We start from the raw sequence: 16,186 nt of genomic DNA on the forward strand, positions 1-16,186 counted from the left end.
CCACTCTGCTGAGGGGACGCAGCCGTCCGTCCTCAGTGGAGCAGTTTAATGAAGCCCCCAGCCTGCAGGAGGAGGCTTGATCAATTGCTTCGCAGCTGCACACTCCTCAGCGGAGCAGTCTAAAGAAGCCACTCACCTCTGCCTCAGCCCCACATGGGTGGGCCACCTCTTCGGGAGAAAGAGGTAGCAGAGGCAGCCCTACAAACAGAGCCTGACAGGCTCCATGCACTTGGCTATCGCTGCCTTTGCTGGGGGAGGGCGGACAGGCTGCGTCTTTCCTCCTGGGTGGTCAGTCACCCTGGGAGTAAAGATGCAGCACGCCTGCTTGGGCGAAGGCAGCCATGTGCCTTTGAGGGAGCCCCCCCCCCCCCCGCTCACCTCAGTAGCTTGTTCCCTCCACACCCAGTGGGAGGAACAAACTGCATTAGCCCCATGAGGCACTGAGTGAAACCACCTCATCTCCCTTGGTTGCAATTTCAGCCCAACTCCAATGCAGCTTGTTCCTCCCTCCGTTTCACCATTGTGGTATATCATCAGATCGCAGTGTTTGGCTGGTGATACATCGCAATGTTGAAAAGCTGACATTGCACAGCCCCAATTTTGAGGTGACTAAGCAAAATAGTATCTAGTAAATGGTACTGCTAAGCTAAAGGACCAGATATCTGCTTCACAATATAGCATTACAGATACCTCTTGGAAGTAAGCCCCATGTTAACGTTTTTTTTAAAAAAAGAAAAAGTCAACCAGCTGGTTATATTGTGTTTTCTCTTGCTACAGATTCCAAGTGGAGGCCTCACTGAAATCTGTCGAAAACCTGTGTCCCCCGGCCATATCACTTCCATAGTCGACTGGCTGGTTTCTATTGGCCTTCCGATGTACTCAAGCTCCTTCATGGCTGCAGGAATTGATGACCTAAGCAAAGTGCCTTCTCTGTCAAAAACCTCACTTCATGAGGCTGGCATCACAGAGGAGAGGCACATAAGCAAGCTTTTGGCAGCAGCAAGACTACTCAGTACCCTCAACCCAGAGACAATATAACACACTCTGAAACATAGCATCTGCCAGTTGGAAAAGCCAGAGTTTCCTACCATGTCAATTTCATCTTTAATTTCTCCAGAAAGCTCTTTGGTATCAGGCAATGGAGGTCTTTGGGAAGACGTTGGAGAATATAAGAAGTTGTTTTGAGAGGGAAATGGTGCTTGCCGATTACCCCTTAAAGAAAAGGCACAGTTATGTTACTTTCTTAAAGACTGAGGCTGGCTTCGACCCATTTCAGAATATACATGTCCATTACAAAAAAGGGAACTTTACATCAACTTTTAAGCCCCAGGAACTCGGAGGAGTAGAGTTAGGTCTCTGTACTTTGGGGCTGCTCATTTGTTAAAGTGCAGCTCATTGATAAATCATGGGTCTACAGTCCTAAGGAAACATAAACACCACAGGGGGTGTTTTTACAAGTAAAAATCTTAAACATTACATCTCTTCATAGTAGCTTATGTTTATCCTTTTCATTCCACCAATTCGTTTTACATAAATAAATAAAACTCCTTCCTGTGTTTGGTGGGTTTTTTTCAGGTTTCTGAGCCTCTAGGTAGGCCAAAGATCCTCAATGGATTTAGTTTTATTGTGGCTCTCCTTTTATGCCAGTGCAATTTCCAAGACCAACTCAGAAAATTCCTTATTTGTATAGAATTAAAGTCATTTTTATAACTGCTTCTTTAGCACTCAGCTTTTTATTTGCCTTAAAATGCTTTTGAGCAGTTCACTTACAGCATTCGTTTTTCAGAGGCATTTCGTTGTTGTCACTATTATTTGGCACCTGACAGGTTTGTGTCTTATAGCTGTTATTCTAGATTGTAACATCTGTTTTGTAAAGTTTTCTTTTTGAAGTCAGATTTTGGTTCTCAGGCTAACAACTTGTTTATGGCAGTTCGTATGCTGGTATTACTAAAAGGCTAAAAGATATTTTGCCTTGTGTATGTACATATATAATTATAAAAAAAGGTTTTTCATGTTACTTGCAATTTGGTGTACTGTATTATATTGTCAGTTGAAATGCTGCAGCTTTGACTTGGTATCCTGACCATATCAATGGAAAACATTGGTCTCTGAAAAACAAAAGGTTATCCAGGGAAGTAAATTAACTGATAAGAAAATTGTGTGTCTGACACAGTACCAGAACAAGAATCACATTCCATTGTATTGATGGGGAAAACAAACTTTAAGCTGTCATTCTTGCAAAAAGTCAATATAATACCTCTTTTATTGGGTGTTAAAATGACAATTAGAGTAAAAGCCATCTGGTTGGCACTGTGAGATCAGGCTGCTAAACTAGATGAGCCTTTAGTCTGATCCAGCATGGCTCTACTTAGGTTCACCTGGGATGCTGAAACAGCTTGTTCTTTCTTCACCATGTTCTTGTTTTCTAAAACTATTAAACAATGCAGTGTAGAATCTCTTACTCCCTTCTGTGAATATAGATGAAGTTTATTTTTGTACATGGCCAGACATTTTGTATACCAAATAAGCTCAGCTTGAGTGCTAATGTATCTAGATTATTCTTTAGTGTCCATTAACAAGCTAAAATTGTAGAGGCTTTTCAGGATAAATAACAGCGAGTAAACTGGAAGATGTAATGAGCTCAGCATGGAATTGGAAACTCAGATCTGGTTCAAAGCTGCTTTGTAATTTTACACAAGTGTCGTCACCTCTCTAACTCACTTGCTTTGTCCTGCCTATGAAAAGAAAGTAGTTTATACAACTTCTTAAAGCACATTCAACCTTAAGAGGAAAGTTGGGTCACAAAGGCACACAGCCTTCCCCAAAAGTGTTTTTGACTTGATGTGCTTTTTAACCTTCTGCAGTATTTTTTTAAAGCTAAAAGCAAAACGTTATAAAGTAATTTAAACTGAGGTGTCCAAAGCTGCTCTGGATTTTCTTTCCTTTGATGAGACATAAGGAAGAGAGACGCTTTAACAGGATGGCTGTAGAGAATGTGAGACAGTTGAATGTGGGGCCGGGGCTGAGGGAGGTTAGTAAGTAAACCCTTTAACAAATTGACAAAAGCAGTTGTTAAGGCTTTAATCCTAAATAAACTTGTTTAAAAGTGCATCCATTAAAGCACATGGAACAAGCTTCCAAAAGTGTTGAAGTGCACAGAAAGTTTAATTTTCTGAAAAGGTTTTCACTTTGGGCCTAATCCCATGGGTCTGAAAGATACCAGCATAGGTTAGCTTCCACATGATGAGCACAAGCCAGTTGAAGTTAGCTCTTTGAAACTAGAGCATTCAAGCAATGAAAAGGGACTTCAGGGTGCTTCAATTTAACTGAATCATGTCCAGTATTTAAGCTTAGTATGCTGGGCTATGTAATATGGATACAGCTGTCCTCCCTGCAATCATGTTAATATGGATAATGTAGTTTAAAAGTACCATAAATACTTCCAGTATCCATACACAGACAATGACACATTGCTTTCAGGTCCACTTTCCATTTAAGTAGATTTACAGACTAAACCTGTGGATGTTAAAACAAACATAATACATTTTGAAGCAATAGGACTGCTTTTGCAATAGACTAATATGACCATTTCTACCAGCACAGATATAAATATGGGCAAAATAGATCACATGGTGCATGGGAAGTGAGGATTGCTTCATATAAAGAGGATTTAGCATAATTTGGGGAGACAGTAATAGTGAGGAGGAAGAATATGTTATCTCCAGAAAAGTGCCTTGCACCTGCAACTGTCTGTAGTGGCAAGTAATTGTGCACATTAAGCAGTCATTAAAATAAGTCATTTCTCACATTACATGTCAGTTGATTCATGTGGACAAAGTAGAAAGATTCCTTGGTGGCACCATGTATTGTCTGTCTCCAAGACTGTCATGTGCCATGCTAATTCCCAGACAACCATTTTTGGTAGGGGTGTGCTTTACAATAATATTTTCACACAGTAAAAAACATAACATAGCAAGTGGCCCCTTTGACTTCTGACTGTCAAGGACCTTAAAGGTAAGGGTACCCCTGACCATTAGGTCCAGTCGCGGACGACTCTGGGGTTGTGGCGCTCATCTCGCTCTATAGGCCGAGGGAGCCGGCGTTTGTCCACAGACAGCTTCCGGGTCATGTGGCCAGCATGACTAAGCTGCTTCTGGTGAACCGGAGCAGTGCACAGAAACGCCGTTTACCTTCCCGCCAGAGCGGTACCTATTTATCTACTTGCACTTGATGTGCCTTCAAACTGCTAGGTGGGCAGGAGCTGGGACTGAACAACGGGAGCTCACCCCATCGCAGGGATTCAAACCGCCGACCTTCTGATTGGCAAGCCCTAGGCTCTGTGGTTTAGACCACAGTGCCACCCGCATCAAGGACCTTGGGACCCCCAAAATGTACCGCTTCCACCAAATCTGTTCAATGTATTCTGATGTGCACACAGCTGCCACACTTGGAAACAGTGTTCCATTTATTAAATGGAGAAAGTAGATCATGGACATTCATTTACATTTACAAATGTGTTACTGGAATTGAAGTTAATGAAGCAATGCACAAAGTACATCAGAGCACATGTGCTACGCTGAATTTGGGTCATATGGTTACAAATACATGTGGTATGACCAACAGGATTTTCATTTAGGTGTTAGGTTGTGTTTTAAAACAAATATTTAAAGAATGAGTACCTTGCAATATTTATCCTTCTGAATTGGGGGCACGTATGTGAGATGTGGCCTGCATCAGGTTTCCATCTCCTCCGCAGTTCCTCTGCACCCTCAACAGCAAGCTGCTGGTGGAGACTTTCCCTGCTGGAGCCTGTGAAAGGAAAGCATAGCCCTGAGAATTGTGTGAACAGAGGTATTAGTTGCATGGGAAAATGTGGGTGGGTTAGTGTGAATGGGGTGTCACCCCTCCATAGGCCCGTATGCAACCCCTGACCTCTGTCCCCTGACAGAATGCTGCCCTCACCTCAACTTAAGTTTTTTCTCCTTTTCTAGATACACCCTCAAAAGGCAATTGCTTTTTAAAAGAACAAATTGAGCAAAGGAAAGAAGCCAACAACAATTGTTCTTTTAAACAACATAATTGTTCTTTTAAACAACAAAAGCAATCTAAATTTGTTAGGCTACAGAAGCTGCCTTACTGGTTCAAACTTGAATGAAAGGAAAGGGGAAAACCAGTGTTCACTCTTATCGAAAGCACTGTATACATTAATATCCCTAAGCTACGTTAGGAATGGAACAATGATGATTGCTTAAACTGAATGACAAAGGGGTAGAACTTCTATGCCTGTTTACAAATCCAGTGCAAATTTTCCTGATTTTTAAAATATATACATTGCTTTTAAATATTTTTTCAATTTGTTCATTCTTGAGTTAGACTTTTGCTTACAGATTATTTTAGTTTATTGTTGATTTAGCAGTTGACCATTTCAACAGTATATATATTGATCCTGGAAAAGCCTTAAAAAGTTAGGTACCGCTTAAACATTATGTACAGCAGTGAACTCACTGTAAACAATAGCATGTTACAGTATTTACCACCATCTCCTTAAATGCAGGGTTCCAAGTAAATGTTGGATTGGAGACTGTCAAAATACACAAAGCCAGAAGCATGTGCCAATTCAATTCATCTCTAGACATACAGGGCCACTTAAGTCTCCATGTCATACTGTTCTAGTTGGCATCAAATCATAACGTTAGCAAGGTAAGGCCTGATGGTCTAAAGACTTGTAATTGTAAACCTGGCTTTGGTGCAAGTGGAAACTCTGGAAATAAGATCTGGAGCACAAATCCTTATTAACCCTTTTCACACAGATCTAAGTGCAGGAATAAAGGTCAATTCACCAAGTCATGGCTGTACATCTGTATTGTATTATTTTTAGTCTAAACGCATTGACTCCAAGCTAACTTTTACTCATACTCAAGACCTCTTTTTGGAAAATGAAAACTTTAAACAAGTTATGTAACAACTAACAAATGTTGCACTTTCTGTATATGAATCAATATTTAAATAACTTATTTTTCTCCATTTGCTGTTCTTAAATAATGTAAGTAGCTGTAATATACCAGTACCAATAAGTCTTTGCAGTTTGCTTCAACCTGAAAAAGCGGTGTATAATAAAAAATGAGAGAAAATGAGGAGGGGGAAAAAAACATACGAATTTGTAAATATTACTGTGCTCTGTTACATTTAGCAAAAAAAGAGGAAACAAAAGGAATTTTCTGTGTATGAAAACTTCTCTATAATTATGACTTATTGTTCATAGGAAAATAAATAAATTCTCTCAAGCTCATGTATCTTCTTTGTTAGTGTTAGTAATTTTTATTAAAAAAGCTAAATTAGGATCGGTAAGGTGCAAAGTTGCTTGGGAAAGGGTAGGGAAGCTGTTTCAACCCAAGGATCACATGCCCTCCTAACAAACCATTGAGGGAACACGCTAGTGGTAGTTCCAGAAGGAAAAAGTGGGTGGAGCAACAAATGTTAATTTACTCACTCATTCCTCTCTGTCCACCGTCCAGACAACAAAGAGGAATAGGAGGGTGCAAAGCAGCTCCAAGCGAGAGGAGTGGCCTTGGGAGATTTCCATGGACAGGTAAAGAGGAATGGAGGGCTTCATTGAGTTTTGGGGGCCAGAGTTTTCCTATCCGCACAACAGGGTTTAGCGAAGAGCATTGCTGAATCTGCAGAGGCTGAACATGAGCAGGGAAGTCATGAATATCAGCTGTTGGTTCTTTCCTGATCTCCAATGTTCCTTCTGTGGCTTTGGAGATTACAGAAATGTCTCCTAAATGGCATTCATGGATTTACATGTTACTTGAGTTTCTTTTTTTCCGTTTAGGTTGTCCATTGACCACAGTCCTCTGGGCATTTATAAATATTTAAAAGCTACAAAAATTACTTTTGACCCAGCAAGCATGTTTGCCCATAATGCCAGAAATGTGAAAAAGAGTCTTGCAAAGAAAGAGAAGGGCTGGAGTAAATTGTTTAGAAATTACCGTAATTATTATTTGATGGTGGTGATGACAATCAAAGATGCAGATTGCATTGATAGTTCAGGCTTGGAATCATTGTAAGAGTTCACATTCACTTCAAACTGCTTTTCCCCATCCCTGCCAAATTAACAGTCAACTACCTCCACTAGGCTGCCTGGGCCCAGCCATCTGACTATATTATTGCAGTGACTCCCAAACTGAGGATTAAAACTCACTGGTGTGTGATAAATTATCTCTTATTAACTCAGGCTAAAAGCATACTAGGTCCAGCATCCTCTTTCCTACAGTGGACAAATGGATGTTTTTGGTAGCTGACCACTGGTTTAATCTTTTTGTCTGTTGACATACCTCTGGGTAACCAGTTCATAATAAAAAATACACTATTTATAGAAATGGAAGGTTTTTAAAAAGCAAATGGTAGAAATATTCCACAGAATAACAATTGCCCCAAGTATCCTGAACGCCGCAGAAAGCTCCTGCAGCCATTCGGAAGCTGTGCCTTGGTTTTTGAATGGAGTCCAACAGACTCCTGGAACAGATTAAGTTCAAGAACCAAAGTACCATTGTAGCTGGTAAGCAGCTGGTTCAAGACTACTGCTCTCATTTGTATGATGACCAGGCTGAATGTGCAAGTCCATCAACTACAGTTTAAAAAATTCTCTCTTGGAAATTATCCTGGGCAGTTGCATCATAAACTCTTATTCAAAGAATGAACATGCAGAAGTCTACATAAGGTGTTCATAGATACATAGTAAAATTAGATTTCGTTTTGCTGTCAACACTGCCTCTGTAGGTTGTTCCACAAGAGGGCACTCTTCTGCTAACTAGAAATAGGACACTGGGCTTTTCCTGCAAGAATTGTGATGAGTTATGATACAGCCACAGGCTGTTTCCAAGTTACTTTTGAGTAACAAAATAGAAATAAAAACAAAAGCAACATGGCAGCAACAGCAATTGCTTTTATACATTCCTTTAACTGGAAAGAATTATGCCTTCCAAATGGCTGCAGCCTGTGATATTTTGAGGTCAAGCACAAATCCTAGAAGTATTCTTATTTCCTCTATGTGTATGCACATGTGCACATACGAAGATCAGATCCAAGTTACTAGTGAAGAATGACATTCACATTCCAAAAATACAGAAACCACTTCCTGAACGCCATCTGCAAACCATTCAGTTCCAAAAGACAGATAACACAGCAAATCCTCAGTCAAAAATTGACAATGTTCTATTTCCAAAGGGTGGAAATTACCCTATTGCTTTAAATCTTTTTAATATATACCTGCCTTATGTCTATGAAAGTCATGCTTGGTTTCACTCAAAACAAGCCATGGATTCACATCATGCTTTGAGTGAAGCAAATAATGATCCCTGGTTCAGACATAACATTAAGCCAAGAGTCATGGTTTGTTGCTCTCACTAGGCAAGCAGCAAAGCACCAACAATGTTCATGTTCATGGTAAACTATGATATAACCATGACATGTGAACACAGCCAATATGTTCCTCATTCACATGAAATGGACAACAATATTAATTGGGCTGGGTTTCTTCCCTGCAACTTCTATATGGCTGGTTTTTGTTTTTAAGCTGCTAATGAAACATAATCTGCATACCTTGAAAACCTCAAATTGCTATGGAAAAACATCATTGGTTCAGAATCTGCAGATGCTCAGATTTACTGCAGCTATTAGCGTAAGCTTCTTTAAAAGCCTTTGCTCTGTGGTTTACTAGGGCTCCAGCCTGCCCAGTTTCCTCCAGTCTACTCCAACCGGCAGCTGCTTTACACCATGTATCAAGCGGACCATCACAAAACCAGTATTCAGAAAGTTCATGCAATTTCAAATTCTGTACTATATCACAAACTAAATGATGCTCGTACTTATGACTCCCCCCACCCCAATCTCCAAATTGTACATAGTGGTCTCAGATGCAACAAAGCTTTAAAGAAAACAATAATCTCTTGAGATAAATTCTTTGGGTTATATCTAATGAAGCTGTCCTGTTGGTGCAAAGACTTCTGCCTGTGCAATGAGTTGTCCCCTCCCTCAACTCTCCCTGCCCTGCCCAATCTGTTCTGGGGGTTTCTCCAGCCCTTTGGAGCAGACGGGGTATAGGGAGAATAAGTCCCATTGCACTGGCAGAAGTCTGCCCCCTAACAGTGGATGGCTTCATATTCATGCAACCCTATGAATTTATAGTTGGTAAAAAGTTAAATGTTTTCTTGGAAGCTCACAGCAGTTTACTTCTGACAGAATCCAAATGAATCTCAACCGTGTATTTTCTCTATACCTGCTCAAGCTCTGCTGGGACAGCAAGAAAGCAGCAAGAGGCCTTGCAAGAAACATTTAGCAATAGCTCCATAAATTCAGTCAATCTGCTCACCAGAAAAAGGGGTGAGTGGGGGTGATTTCCACTTAATTCAAGTCATCGTAAGCACATCTCCCTCCCCCACTGTAGCTTAAGAGGCTGAAGTACATTCAGATTTAATTATCTGAGACTGCAATGTTTACTACAAAGTAGGCCCCAATGCAGTAGAACTAAAGCAGCTTTCACAATTAAGCACAATAGTGTAAACAAACAGAATTAAAGATCTCCTTGAATTGACTCACAGCTTGATCCTCTGACATTGGTGAAGTTGTGTGGCCTAGAGCTCGGCCCAGGATCCTATAGTATGCATGAGGGATTAGCCTTCCTACATGAGAACTTGTACTATAAAAGGTCTGTAACAGGGATGGCAATCCCATGGCTCTCCTGACCTTATTCAGCTCCAATTATCCATTGCTGGCTGGGACTGATGGAAGCAGGACTCCATCCCTGGCCTATGATTACGTACATATATCATTTTTCCTCACTAGAGAATAAAATAGACTTATTGCCTTGTATCATAGATTAGGGAATAAGGGGTTACAAATCAAAGTATGCAACATCCAAGCAGGCATATGTCTCTTTGTTTACACACTGAACAACTGGTTTGATTACAACATTTGGCTATGTCCCAGAAAGGGATGACATCAGGATGGGGAGGCTACTGACTGACTGACTGACTGACTGACTGACCTATTTGTCAGGGATGGGGAACTTGTTGCTCTCCAGATGTTGTCAGCCTACAAACCCCATCATCCTTGACCACTGACCACGCTGGCTGGGAGTGATGGGAGTTGGAGTCCCACAACATCTAGAGGACCTCAGGTGACTCACCTCTGAACTAACACCTTTGTGTTAGTAGAGTTAGTAAGCATTAGAAAGTGCCACAGTGAATTTGGTGGACTGAGCTCTAGTTTACTTTGGCCTGTGTGAGGGAAGACTGGCATACAAAGTATGTTTGCAGTGTGGTCCACACTTGGTTGTATTTTTCCACCTCAGAATTGTGGCCTCTCAAATCCTCCTGTAGGGTTTATTTTTGGACTTGGGCAAGACCACTCATGAAAGCTAGTTTGAAGCTAGCTTTCAGAGAATTTAAATAAACTTCAATTTTCTTGGCTCCTTACTAAAGTCTTCTGTCCTGAGATGATGAGGGATGGAGTTTTCTAGATTAATTAAATGCATACCGACTTGAAATCAGGATGCTGACTTGGCTAATTTACTTATTAAATTCCAGAGTTTAATTTTATAGATGTCTTTGTAACACAGGAAAAAGTCTGGAGCAATTTGATGTTAATATTTAAGGAAGAGAAAAGCATTACATAAGGCAAATTACAAGAGCATTTGGCTCTGTCCTTTGTTTGGGGGCAAGTGATAAGTTGATAGTGCCTTTTGGCTCTCGAGACTTTAAGAGGAAATGGCAAGCTATCTGAAGTGAGAAAGGAAACATTCCCAAATTATTGCCTACTTTATATACATTGAAATATCCCACTTTAAATGCTAAATGGAAACAACTGCCAAGTTCCATCTGGTCCCAGTAAACTATTTTGGCTGTGATTCAAATGAGCCTGTAGCACACATACCAGAGATAGCATGTGTGTGTGTGTGTGTGCGCACGCGCACATGTGCGCGCGCATGGAAGTCCTGGGACTGTCTCTAGGCTCCAGAGCAGCCCTCCCTGTCTCAAAACCGGACCCCGGCCCCCAGCTCTCCAGAAAGGCACTGAAAGTGGTTTGGTGCAATGTCTGTGTCTCTTTGTCAAACATTTATTGCAACTTGTACAGGAGAATTTCCTACCTGATTACAGCCTTTGAATTTAATCTTTTTTATTTGCTTTTTCATAACAATCTCTTATATTTTTCAACTTCTCCAAATTGTTTTAAGGCTGGTGTTTAAAACTTAAACTGAAGGATCGACTGTTGCCATATGAGCTGCCTATTTATTAAGATCTCCACCTGACGCCCTATTATGAGTCCTCTCCCCTGCCAGAGGAGTTGTACTGAGGGACAGTGCCCATGAGCATCTTATTTGCTATGCTATTCTCCAGAGATCCTTTTTATTATTCATCGGTGACCCATTCTTTTTCTGTTCATTGTTTCAATATTAAATTGTGACAGCACCTTGAGCACATTTCATTGGAAGCTGAGATTAATTTTCATAAATTATTTAAATGCAAGTGTTTGACATGGAACACTCCAGCTATCTTCACTGTTTGTTTATGAATTTTGAGAAACTCAACTAATTAAACAGTTGCTGCTATAAAGCTTATTTGTTTATTTGTTTTAAGAATTTATAAACCACTTTAATATAAACTAAAGGTATTGGCCTCAAAACTAAAACCAAGAATTCAGCTGAGGAAGGCTTTAGTGGGGGGTGGGGGGAGGTCTTCATCCTATTTCTAAAACAGAGCAGTAACTATCTATTCACCAAGGCAACAGGGTTCAATAATGTTGGTGCCACCACAGCGAAGGCCTTGTTGCCACTAACCACACACTGAACGTGTGGGACTGCCAGAAAGACTTCAACAGCTGAGTGCCAAGACTAGGCCGTGATACAGGGGGCAAAAAGGTGTCTAAGATAAGCTGGTCCTCAATTGGTTTGGTCTTTATGAACTAAAAAGCAATATCTAGGCTTCCAGCATTAGTGACAGATCTAGGTGCACTGCCAGACTGCAAGCCTGCTCCTTTGCAGAGAATGCAACCCCACCTGGAACAGGCAATGGACCAGTCACTCAGACCAGGCCTAAAGGTATCCTGCACAAGGTATATATGTTGATCATATTTCTCATCCCAATATATATAGCCCTGAGTCTTGACTGTTTCTATAATCAGTTCTGAAAGTTTAAACAATGGGGGGGGGGCATAGCTGAGTAGCAAAGGGTGTGCATGCAAAAGGATCATAGGATCATGAGGATCATCTAGTCCAGCTCCCTGCAATGCAGGAATCTTTTGCCCAACATGGGGCTCAAACCATGAGATTAAGACTCTCATGATTAACTGAGTGAGCTCTGCCCAGATTTATTTCCCGGCATCTCTGAGTAAGGGTGGGAAAGACCCCCGCCTGCTCCATTCTCCACATTCCTCGTAATATAGAGTAGTTTGGTTTTATTCGGGCTATGTTACATTGGGTATTTTGTTTATCTAGCAATCATTTTAGTAATATTTTGTGTGTTTGAGGTTGTATGGTTTTATTGTGTGTGGTGTGATCAACTGTAAACTGATTTGCAAAACTTATGGGTTGCATCTACCCCTGTCCATGTGCAAGATGGGGCTGCAGAGGGGAGGGGAAGTAGGTGAAGACCTGCTAATCAGGAGTGTGCAGGGCAATTAAACCAACTACCTGGGGGGAAGGTCTTGAAGCAGAGGCTGGATGGCTATCTGCTGGGGATTCCGTATTGTGCATTCAGTAAGGGGTTGGACTAGATTGTCTAGAAGGCCACCACCACCCCAACTCTACAATTCACATACATAATCTCACTCCTTTTTCCAACAGCTCTGAAAGAGAGGTCAATATAGTGTGACATGAACAGAGCTTGCTAAGAGCCCCATTCTTCCTTTATGACCACAGTGATGTCAACAGATTGCTACAAGGCTGTCAATACTGCAGCATCAGAGTCTCTGAAGAGCTTATTATCATCAGCGTCCATTTCATCCAAGGAATGCCGGTGTGGGCACAGAACAACCATAGAGCCCTAGGTGACAGCAGCAGATGGAAAGTGTCCTGTTCCCCATTCTCTGAAAACTGTCTTATCACTCTGCTGCAGTATGGTAAGTGGTCAAAAATAAAACTTCCTGGCCCAAAGAAAGCAGGAGGATAGATTCATCTTTCCTATTGTGCTTTAAGGGTTCTCTATGCAGTCACAAGTGGCTTCTGCAAAGCCCCACAATAGTAAAACTGTAATTTCCCAGCCCCTTATTTCTGAATCCTTCATTAAACCACTTTTAACTTCAGAAATTCAATCGCTGTTATAATGTGAAACCTGAAAAGAGAGGCACTACAGAGCTGCAGAGTTAACATCTGTATAGCAGGAATCAGACCAAGTGCCAGAGATGCTCCAACATTATTATCAGAATGTGACATTAAACTCATTAGGGGGTTCTGAATATGCTGCCATGCATCATTAGCCAAACAATGAATGCTTAAGGGTTTCCTCAGACACACTGTATAATATGATAATACACTTAAACTAAAGTGATATTCAATGAGACCCCTGAGTCCTATTTTCAGTTTACTGCATGAAAGTAAAGAAAAGCAGCTGTGCCTTGTAAAGGCAACAAAGCAGTTTCTTACCCAAGTGCATACAGCCATCTGCTGGTGACCAGGGGAATCAAGAACTATAAACACACAAGTGAGAACTATTTATCCTGAATTTTAGGTAGCGTTGCTGGTGCATTACAATCCAAAAATGCCAACAGGGTTAAAGGAATGGGAGAGGTGCTGTGTAAAACCTAACTAGGGCAGGTCATGCTTGGTACCAACCTTGGCACCAGGTTGCACCAAATGCTGCAGGAGGAGAAAAGAGTGGGCTCATTCCCCATGGAAGGCAGCTGCTACTGGGTTCAGCACTGAGAAAGGACACAGGTCCCCTGCAAGGCAGAGAACAAAAGTAAAGGAAAACATGGTAGCCCTTACACTGGCAAAGCTGAAGATGGATTTTAGGCGATCACCCCACGTCAAGTCAACTTGTGTCATATTGCCAGCAGTTAAGAAACATCCTGCATGGAGGTTGTCAAATATCCTAACTTATAATTGTCAGGTCTACTCCCCCGAAACATTGTGAGGTTAAATGATTATTCCTTCTAAAGTTAGCCTCCCATTTCTGCATCTTGTTAACTCAATTCTGTTGCTGGCAACTCCAGAAGAATTATCTACATCAGCTTTTCAGTGACAACATTTGACACCTGGCTTGAGAGCAGTACATGTGAAAAGGATCTAGGAGTCTTGGTTGACCATAAACTTGACATGAGCCAACAGTGTGACGTGGCAGCTAAAAAAGCCAATGCAATTCTGGGCTGCATCAATAGGAGTATAGCATCTAGATCAAGGGAAGTAATAGTGCCACTGTATTCTGCTCTGGTCAGACCTCACCTGGAGTACTGTGTCCAGTTCTGGGCACCACAGTTCAAGAAGGACACTGACAAACTGGAACGTGTCCAGAGGAGGGCAACCAAAATGGTCAAAGGCCTGGAAACGATGCCATGTGAGGAACGGCTAAGGGAGCTGGGCATGTTTAGCCTGAAGAAGAGGAGGTTAAGGGGTGATATGATAGCCATGTTCAAATATATAAAAGGATGTCACATAGAGGAGGGAGAAAGGTTGTTTTCTGCTGCTCCAGAGAAGCGGACACGGAGCAATGGATCCAAACTACAAGAAAGAAGATTCCACCTAAACATTAGGAAGAACTTCCTGACAGTAAGAGCTGTTCGACAGTGGAATTTGCTGCCAAGGAGTGTGGTGGAGTCTCCTTCTTTGGAGGTCTTTAAGCAGAGGCTTGACAACCATATGTCAGGAGTGCTCTGATGGTGTTTCCTGCTTGGCAGGGGGTTGGACTCGATGGCCCTTGTGGTCTCTTCCAACTCTATGATTCTATGATTCTATATAAAGTAAAGGACCCCTGGATGGTTAAGTCCAGTCAAAAGCGACTATGGGATGTAGCGCTCATCTCGCTTTCAGATCGAGGGAGCCGCCGTTTGTCTACAGACAGCTTTCCGGGTCATGTGGCCAGCAGGACTAAACTGCTTCTGGTGCAATGAAACAGCGTGACGGAGTCCAGAGCACACAGAAATACTGTTTAGCTTCCCACCACAGCAGTACCTATTTATCTACTGGTATACATTCGAACTGCTAGGCTGGCAAAGCGAATTCGAACTGCTGACCTTCCAATCAGCAAGCCCAAGAGGTTCAGTGGTTTAGACCAGTGTTTTTCAACCACTGTTCCGCGGCACACTAGTGTGCCGCGAGATGTTGCCTGGTGTGCCATGGGGAAAATTGAAAAAAATCAAAAGATTAAAAAATATATATATGTCAAATTTTCGCCCACTAGGCAGGCGCCGGACTGTGTCCTGGGTATGGGGGGGGGGTTGACCCCACCCTCGGCCAGCAGGGACGCCGATTGGCGCTCCTCAGGGGGACACCCTCCACTTTTCTGATGTCCGGGCTGTGATTGGTCCAGACTCCAGCCTGGACCTATCACAGTAGGACATCATCTTCCTACTTCCTTCCCGTCCGAGCACAGTGTGCACAGCAGCGGAGAGAAGAAGATGTCGCGACTCGAATCACCAGGAGGACCGGAGCAGGAGGAGATGGACGGAGACCAGGACTCGGCGGGAGTCGGCACTGCAGAGAGACCGCATCCGGATCCAGACCAGGCCGCAGGTGCAGCGTGAGGTGAGGAGGTCATCTGGAACCAGTCGGTGACAGTCGGGTCTCGGAAGAGAGACGAGTGAGTCCAGCCCTGTGCAGCAGCAGCAGCCCAGTAAGTTTATATATAGTCAATATAGGCACAGAGTTAATTTTTTTAACATTTTCTAATGGTGGTGTGCCTCGTGATTTTTTTCATGAAACAAGTGTGCCTTTGCCCAAAAAAGGTTGAAAAACACTGGTTTAGACCACAGTGCCACCTGCATCCCTCATTTGTTATATATGCCACTCAATGCTCCTTTCCCTGTTGTTTGATCCTTCCCACACATCAATTAGTAACCAGTTTTAATTGTTTAAAATTATATTATGTCATCATGCTCCAAGCTATTTAGAATATACCTAGATTTAGAAGTTTAATAGTATAACCCTTGGTTGCTCTCTGCAGATTGGCTTTCCTCTGTTGTTTTCCTGACC

At 42.0% G+C, this 16,186-nt stretch overlaps 1 protein-coding gene and 1 long non-coding RNA gene across 8 annotated transcripts in view; one reads left to right on the forward strand and one right to left on the reverse strand.

Annotated features, from left to right (window-relative positions):
* The window catches only part of SASH1 (SAM and SH3 domain containing 1), a 533,200-nt gene extending 526,916 nt beyond the window's left edge, over positions 1–6,284 (forward strand). For all 7 annotated transcript variants that reach the window (XM_081186274.1, XM_081186276.1, XM_081186277.1 and 4 more), the window contains exon 20: positions 778–6,284. In XM_081186274.1, coding sequence (XP_081042400.1) covers positions 778–1,038 — 261 coding nt within the window. In that variant the 3' untranslated portion in view covers positions 1,039–6,284. The remainder of the gene's footprint in view (positions 1–777) is intronic.
* LOC308582830 overlaps positions 1,247–16,186 on the reverse strand; it is a 36,422-nt gene continuing 21,482 nt past the window's right edge. Inside the window, exon 2 of the long non-coding RNA XR_014005896.1 lies at positions 1,247–4,809. This is a non-coding gene — a long non-coding RNA (uncharacterized lncRNA). The remainder of the gene's footprint in view (positions 4,810–16,186) is intronic.

The sequence above is a fragment of the Podarcis bocagei genome, assembly GCF_964188305.1.
Source record: "Podarcis bocagei genome assembly, chromosome: 3".
NCBI lineage: Eukaryota > Metazoa > Chordata > Lepidosauria > Squamata > Lacertidae > Podarcis > Podarcis bocagei.